Source organism: Sapajus apella, unplaced genomic scaffold (assembly GCF_009761245.1).
Source record: "Sapajus apella isolate SASKATOON/1434 unplaced genomic scaffold, GSC_monkey_1.0 scaffold60, whole genome shotgun sequence".
Taxonomy (NCBI): Eukaryota; Metazoa; Chordata; class Mammalia; order Primates; family Cebidae; genus Sapajus; species Sapajus apella.
The window spans coordinates 13,106,973-13,115,420 of NW_022437000.1; the positions used below are offsets into that span (position 1 = coordinate 13,106,973).

The following is an 8,448-nucleotide window of genomic DNA, read 5'->3' on the forward strand; positions in this document are numbered from 1 at the left end:
CCACACCCCTGCCTTCCTCCAGCTGCTCCCCACACCCCTGCCTTCCTGCACCTGTTTCATTGGTTCACTTGGCCTTGCTGCCCTAGCCAGCTGTCGTACAGCAGGAAGCTTCCTGCCATCTCTCGGCGTGGCCTCCTGGGAGCTGTGTGTTCCAGACGGTCTTCTGTGCCTCTAGTGCACTATTCCTTCTGTCTGAAAACTTTTTTCTTCAATGTTTCATTAGGAAAATTTTCAAACACACAGCACACTGGATAGAAGTTCGCAGGGAGACACGCACGCCCAGCGCCCAGGTTCTCCCGTCGGCACCCTCATCCAAAAATATGGGAAATATTTTTACCCAAGTACCTAAGTCCTATGGAAACAGATAGTACCTTAGGGCCTAATCTCGAATTGTTGATTTGGACTAATGCTGCCAGATTAAACAAATAAAAACACAAGACTTTCAATTAAATTTCAATTTCACATAAACAGGAAATACTTTTAGGGTAAGTCTGTTTCAAGTATTGCAGGAAGCATACATATGCCAATGCATTCATCCTGTGTAGCCCGTCCCGTCCGTCCTCCATCCGTCCGCCCACCAGTCTTTCTTGACTTCTTGGTGCATTTCAGGCAAATCACAGATGCCCACACTCCCCTTGCTGCCTGGGCTTCTGCCTGGGGTCCAGTGTTCACCGGCTGTCACTTGAGGGGAAGCCAATGCTCGGACAGCTGCACTCACCTGCAGACCCAACTCCTACCGACCTGGGGGTCCCCGCAAAGCCCCCACCCCTCCGGGTGCCCCGAACTGCTGCCTCCAGCTGTCTGACTCTTCCCCCACAGGTGAGCCTTGCAGGTGTGGGGAGCCTCTCGCTGTGCTGAAGGCCCCGTTGTCCTTTCTTTCAGGGCCCTACCCCTGTGGGAAACTTACCTTGGAACGCAGGAAGAGGTCCGTGGCCCAGGCCACCAACAGCAGCGGGGAAACCCCCGACACCATCACCTTGCCACCGCACAACACGAGCGACCTGGACCCCACCGAGAACCCCTTCGACCTGCTGGGCTTCAACCAGACGCAGCCCGAGCGGGAGGACAGTGACCTCTTCAGGATCGTGGGTGGCCGGGATTGCAAGGACGGGGAGTGTCCCTGGCAGGTAACAGTGGCGACAGCCCCTCAGGCCTGCTGGCCGGACCACCCGCCCCGCCGTTCACCTTGGGGAGGCCAACCCCACACTCTGGGAGTAGCAATCCGGGAAGGCACCGGTCCACACTAGGACAGAGGGGCTCTGCCACCCAAGCCTGCCTGCCTGTCCCTCCCTCCGGGCGGCTGAGGAGGCTGTGAGCGCCACAGGGAGCAGCTGGGGCTGAGGGAGAGGCTGGGCCCAGTCCACGCCCTCTCACCCCCATCCCAGCAGGAGCTTCCGCGGTTGCATGTGGCGTGCCCAGGACGACGCTGTCCTGTGAAAGAGAAAAGAAGGAGAAGGGGCAGCTATGCCCTCAAACCTCCCTGCACCAGAAGGAGACAGGGCTGAAGCCCGGGAGCCGCCCAAGCTGCAGGGCCGCCAGCGGGCAGGAGGGCGAGGGGGTGGGTGAGGCCTCCATTTGCTGTTCTGTTTCATGGAGGCAGGAAGATTCCATGTCCTCGCTTCATTTTTAATTTCGGAAATATTTTTACCCAAACACCTAAGTCCTATGGAAACAGATAGTACCTTAGAGAAAAACACACCTACTTATTTTCAAAGGTAGAAAGAAAATCACTCTTTGAGGTTTTCTTTATTAAGACACAGTACCTTGCTCTGTCACCCAGGCTGGAGTGCAGTGGTGCAATCTCAGCTCACTGCAACCTCCACCTCCTGGGTTCAAGTGATTCTCGTGCCTCAGCCTCCCAAGTAGCTGGGATTACAGGTGCCCACCACCACGCCTGGCTATTTTTTTTTTAATTTAATAGAGACAGGGGTTTCACCATGTTGGCCAGGCTGGTCTCAAATTCCTGGCCTCATGTGATCCACCCTCCTCAGCCTCCCAAATTGCTGGAATTACAGGTGTGAGCCTGCATACCGGGGCCTAATCTTGGATTCCTGATTTGGACTAATGCTGCCAGATTAAACAAATAAAAACACAAGACTTTCAATTAAATTTCAATTTCACATAAACAAGAAATACGTTTGAGGTAACTATGTTTCAAGTATTACATGAAGCATACATATGCTAAAAAGTATTTTCTGTTTATCTGATTCAAATCTAACTGAATGTATTAATCAGTTTTCACACTGCTGATAAAGACATACCTAAGACTAATTTATAAAGAAAAGGAGGTTTAATGGACTCCCAGTTCCACCTGGCTGGGGAGGCCTCACAATTCTGGCAGAGGCGAAAGGCACGTCCTATGTGGTGGCAGCAAGAGAGAATGAGAATCGAGTGAGAGGGGTTTTCCCCTATAAAACCATCAGATCTCGTGAGATTTATTCACTACCACGAGAACAGTATCAAGAAACTGCCCCTGTGATTCAGTTACCTCCCACCAGGTCCCTCCCACAACACATGGGAAATATGGGAGCTACAGTTTAAGATGGGACTTGGGTGGGGATGCAGCCAAACCATGCCACTGGGCGTCCTGTATTTTCTCTGCAGTCCTCACTTGGACTTGAATTTTCAATGCCCAAAGCCAGAATGTCCTCTACTGCAAGCAAGAACCTCAGAGACGCCAGCACCCTCAGGAGTTCCCCCAGGGCTTCCTCCACCCCAGGCCATGTGGCCAGGATCCTCTGTCTAATTATAAAGAGCTGAGCCAGAGGGAAGCGCTGAAGCAGCGCTGACCCCTCATCCACGTGACGCATGTTTGTTGAGGGCTTTCTACGTGCCAGGCACTGAGCTGGGTGCTGTGTACATGGGATATGAAACTGCAAAGCCCCTCGTCTGACACACAGAAGTCCAAACCTAGCTAGGGAGCTGAGATCCAAATCCTCCCAATCCCAGCCACTGTGCATCTGGGGCAAGAACCGGGATACAGGAGACCCCACTGAGGCTCCATTGGGATGAGCAGGAAAAGCCTCCTGCGGGGCTGGGGAGCTGGACTTGGAGCCCCAGGCGGGGTTTTGGAGGGGGTCCCGGGTATCGGGGCAGGACAGAGCACCTTGGAGGGCTCCTCAGAGGGCCCCTGGCTGAGTCTGTTGAGGTTTGAGATTCTTGTCTCCTGGTTCAAGCCTTGGCAAGCGGCCTCATCTGCATCTTTAGGAAGAATAGTTGGTGTTCATTTCTTAGAAAGCCTGACTTTCCCTCACATCAGCTGGACAATGAGTTGATCAATTATGCAAAAAAGAGGCAAAGACATGATCCCTTTTCTAGCCATGAACGTTTTAAGAAATCTTTGAAGACTGGGTGTTGTCAGTAGTTTCACGGCCTTCACATGCGCCCAGCCACTATTGCAAGGCAGGAAGTTCCCCGGAGAAAAGAAAGCCAAAATATCCCAGGCTCCAGACTTGTAAGTCCAGGTCCCTGGGGACAGCGTGGGGCAGCCCAGTCAGTGCTCGGCCCCGGGGGACCCCTCACAGGAGCTGCCACAGGGATCCCAGGAAGTCACCTGGGGTGGAGGCATCCGTGCCCCGTGGGGGACAGGCTCCCACTGCTGAACCATGGGGACCCCAGGCAGGCGCCCTGGCCCAGGCAGGCATTTCTGCACAGACTCCTGGTCCCGGGTAGAAGTCCTGCCACTGAGACAGAACACGCTGCTCCCACAGCGAGCGTCTTCTCCAAAGCACGGACAGAGGTGCTCTGCGTGTGAGACTTTAGAGAATGCTATGATGGGTTTGGAAGAGGGAAAATATGATTCTGTGCATCAGTGAGTGTGTAGCGCAGGTGGAGAAAAGAGACAGACAAGGAGCTGTCCTCGGGTGGACAGCAAGGGACCAGAGAGGACAGGCTGGCATGGGGAGGGCCAGGCAGTGCCACCTGAAGAGCTGGCCTCTCTGTTGGGCACCACTTGTCCGTCCTGGCCAACCACACTGAGCCTGTCACATCTGTCACAGGCTCTGCTCATCAACGAGGACAATGAGGGGTTCTGTGGTGGCACCATTCTGAGTGAGTTCTACGTCCTCACTGCAGCCCACTGTCTCCACCAAGCCAAGAGATTCAAGGTGAGGGTAGGTAAGTGACACCCAACAGCACCCAGGGCCATGGAGGGGCACAGTCCTTGTCCTCTTGACAGAGACCACTATAGCTGATAGCATTTCCCGGGAGCACTGGTTAAAATCCTGAAATCCTATTTGTGGGGCTAGGGGCGTTTCACAGAGGAAGAAGATGAGGAAGCAGAGGAAGGGGAAGAGGAGGGAGGAGGATGGGGATGGGGAGGGGACCCAGCCCAGCCCTTCTCCCCCGGGTGTCCAGGTCTTGGGTCTTCGAGTGTCTGGGTCCCAGGTCTCTGGGCCTCTGTGCCCAGCTAATGCTCTGTGTTTCAATGTGTTTTCCTGGGAGGCTTCCAGACCTCCCTCTCTGTTAAACATACTCTGGCCACCAAGCACCTCTGTCTCTTCTGTTTCTGTGTGTGTGGGGTTGTTTCATTCACATCTGTCTTTGTCCTCTAGACCCTAGAGCTGTTCAGCGCAAACCTAACACAAGCCACAGATACAAGCGATACATGTAAATTGATATTTTTGTAACATTAAATGTTCTATTATACATTATACAATACAAAAAGCAGGCTGGGCACGGTCGCTCACGCCTGTAATCTCAGCACTTTGGGAGGCTGAGGCAAGGTTAGGAGTTCGAGACCAGCCTGGCCAACATGGTGAAACCCCATCTCTACTAAAAAAGACAAAAATTAACCAGGCATGGTGGTGGGCACCTATAATCTCAGCTACTCAGGAGGCTGAGGCAGGAGAACCACTTGAACCCAGGAGGTGGAGGTTTTGGTGAGCCGAGATCATGCCACTGCACTCCAGCCTGGGCAACAAAGCAAAACTGTCTCAAAAAACAAAACAAAACAAATATACGTGTGTGTGTGTGTGTGTGTGTGTGTGTGTGTATCAGATTTTATAATCTCATATATATATCAGATTTTCATAATATATCTTATTTAACTCAACATGTTGAAAATCTTGTTTTTTCCATGTGTATGAAAGGTATAATAAGACATTCTGCACATTCTCTTTCATTCTAAGACTCTATTTTACACTCACGGCACAACTGTTTTACACTGCCAGCCAGCGGCCACACCACACAGCCTGGGCCTGGGATTCCAAGCCTTTGGCCCTGGGACACCTGGTTGGTGCCCATGACTGGCACTGAGGATGCACCAGTCAGTGGACACAGGAGGGGCGGCCGTCCGAAGCAGCAAACTGTGAGACCTGACCCGTCGGGTCCCTGCGTAGCGAGGCTGAAGGTGGTTTTTATTTGCTGCTTTGCCCTTTCCTATCTTCTTAAAATTTTCCAAAGTGACCACATGCCATTTTTAATTAAAAAAAAACATAACTTCCTTGAAAAGCAACGGCTGTGCAGAGGCAGGTCCGGGCTGAGCTGAGCGCTGTCCTGCCCGTCTTCCCAGGGGACCGGAACACAGAGCAGGAGGAGGGCGGCGAGACGGTGCACGAGGTGGAGGTGATCATCAAGCACAACCGGTTCTCAATAGAGACCTACGACTTCGACATCACCGTGCTCCGGCTGAAGACGCCCATCACCTTCCGAATGAACGTGGCACCCGCCTGCCTCCCGGCGCGGGACTGGGCCGAGTCGACGCTGATGACGCAGAAGACGGGGATCGTGAGTGGCTTCGGGCGCACCCACGAAAAGGGCCGGCAGTCCACCACACTCAAAATCCTGGAGGTGCCCTACGTGGACCGCAACACCTGCAAGCTCTCCAGCAGCTTTGCGATCACCCAGAACATGTTCTGCGCCGGCTACGAAGCCAGGCAGGAGGACGCCTGCCAGGGGGACAGCGGGGGCCCCCACGTCACCCGCTTCAAGGACACCTACTTCGTGACAGGCATCGTCAGCTGGGGAGAGGGCTGTGCCCGGAAGGGGAAGTATGGGATCTACACCAAGGTCTCCGGCTTCCTCAAGTGGATCGACAGGTCCATGAAAACCAGGGGCGTGGCCAAGGCCGAGAGCCATGTCCTGGGGGTCAACACGTCCTCTCCATTAAAGTGAGATCCCACTCAAGGCCTGGTCTGTCTCTCCATTGCCGCCACGCCCTGGCTTCTCCCACCGTGTAGAGGTGGGAAGATGAAGTGTCCTTCTGGAACACCAGCTCCCGCCCTTCCCAGCCAGCCTGGAGATTTCTCCAGGGAATGTTCTCATCTGTGGGGACAGAATGGGGGAGGCTTCAGGGAAGATGCTCTGCTGTGGCAGCCCTGGCTGTTCTTGTTCCCGCACGCCTTCCTGTGTCTGGGTGACGCTCAGAGGCAGGCGGGAGCCTGTGCGGGCCCTGTGGGGTCAGGAGGGCCCCACACGCTGGCCCGGCCTCCCCAAGACCCCTCACCTGGCCTAGTCTCTCCTGTTCCTCCTAGAATTAGACACGTCCCTGGTGACCGCCTATGACACGGAGACTCCCTGGTAGGGAAATGTCCAGAAAGCTTCTCATTGGCACGGACGCTTCATGTTGACCTGAACAACCAGGTGCTCTTCAACTGCACCACGCCAGGCCCCACCCCAGGTCGGTCTTGCATGGCAGGGGCGCCTGGGCATCCCCTGGGAGGGTGAGCTGCTCACCAGCTGGCGACCAGGACCCCGCACAGTGGGCCCCACCCTGGCCACCCTTAGGACCCCCTGGAGGCTCTAGTATGCCTGCATCCAGGTCACAGCTCGCCACTGAAGTCAGTCTATAGGGTGAAACTGGCCAGGAGCTTCTGGAAGCTTCTGGAGCTCCTCAGGAGCTGAGTGGTGGTGGTGGCATGGCCAGAGAGGCTTCGGGGGGCTCCTCCTTCTCTCCTCGGGTGCAATGTTGAGTCCTCGCCTGCTGCAATCTGGACTGTCCCTAGGCCTCAAGTTAAACGCCATGAAAACCAAATGAATGTTCAGTAAACAGAAAAGGCTCCAGACAAGGCCTGCGCGTGTCTCCCAGATGTCCCTTACAGTTTGCTTCTTGTGTAATGTTCCCAGGCAAAGTTCAACAGTGCTAGCACAGAAACTCCCAAAAAAAGCCATAAGCTGGCCAAAACCGTTGGTAAACAGATGTTGCAAGATTCGGGAAAATCAAAGTGGACGGGTGTTCAACTTCCTAGAGACGGTCTGAGGAGGGTGGGCGGGAGGCGTTCCTGGCCTGCCTGCTCTGAGGCCTTCTCTGTGGAGCCGGCTGTTGGGTCCACCCTGGCCCTTCCTAGAGAAAAGCCTTCTGCCTCGGAGCCAGCACGGTGTCAGGCAGGATTTCCTAGGCACAACATGGTCTTCAGGGCCCCAGAGGCAAACCCTGGCCTTGAACTCCCGTTTCTGGAAATCAAAGGTTGAGTGGGGTCCAGAGAGAACTCTGGGAGAAAATTTACAAGTGAAACCCACCATCACTTCATTTTTTAAAGAGATTCCAAAGTGGCAGTGCCCCCAGGGGGCACCATAAAGTACAAACCCTTCAGGAAGAACTTGACCATGTCCAGGCTGGCATTAGAACACAACTGCTGTGAGGAACAGCCCAATTCAGGGGTGTTGAACCCTAAAACATAGGTCCTGGGGTTGATCGAACATGGTGATTAAATAGGGGCCGCGGCAAGATCTGAGTATTCAATGAGCAGGTTCTCCATAGGCTGCTCATTTCAGGTTCCACACAAAGTTGTGGGGTCAGCTGATTTAGCTGGAGACCCCCACAGAGGACACCCCCACATCTGAAGGACATGATAAAGACCCCAAAGGAAGGAAGATCCCCGTCAGGTATACAGAAGGAAAGTAAACCAGTCAATGGAAAAAGTCCCCCCATGTTGGTTGGTTTGTTTTTCGGAACAGAAGAGGGTGAGAGAGGGATGATTATTCACACGAGAGCTGATGGAGCAGAGCGAGGCCAATCTTCATGTTTGGACAATTTATTGCTGTAGAATTGTTGGTGATATCTTTGAGAAGACAGATGAGAAAATTAAATCACCACATACAACACGGTCAGTCCACACACAGCACGGCCAGTCCACACACAGCACGGTCAGCCCACATCAGTCCACACGCAGCACGACCAGTCCACGCGCAGCACAGCCAGCCCACGCGCAGCACAGTCAGTCCACATGCAGTATGGTCAGGCCAGTCCACGCGCAGCACGGTCAGTCCACATGCAGTATGGTCAGGCCAGTCCACACACAGCACGGCCAGTCCACGTGCAGCACGGTCAGCCCACACACAGCACGGTCAGCCCACATCAGTCCACACGCAGCACTACCAGTCCACGTGCAGCACAGCCAGCCCACGCACAGCATGGTCAGTCCACATGCAGTATGGTCAGGCCAGTCCACGTGCAGACGGCCAGTCCACACGCAGCACGGTCAGCCCACACGCAGCACGGTCAGCCCA

At 54.3% G+C, this 8,448-nt stretch overlaps 1 protein-coding gene across 1 annotated transcript in view; it reads left to right on the forward strand.

Moving 5' to 3' along the window:
• The window catches only part of F10 (coagulation factor X), a 24,992-nt gene extending 18,866 nt beyond the window's left edge, over positions 1–6,126 (forward strand). The window contains exons 6-8 of the mRNA XM_032246287.1: positions 883–1,127; positions 3,999–4,116; positions 5,513–6,126. Of these exons, the coding sequence (XP_032102178.1) occupies positions 883–1,127; positions 3,999–4,116; positions 5,513–6,114 (965 nt within the window). The 3' untranslated portion in view covers positions 6,115–6,126. The remainder of the gene's footprint in view (positions 1–882; positions 1,128–3,998; positions 4,117–5,512) is intronic.
• Positions 6,127–8,448: the final 2,322 nt, after the last annotated feature.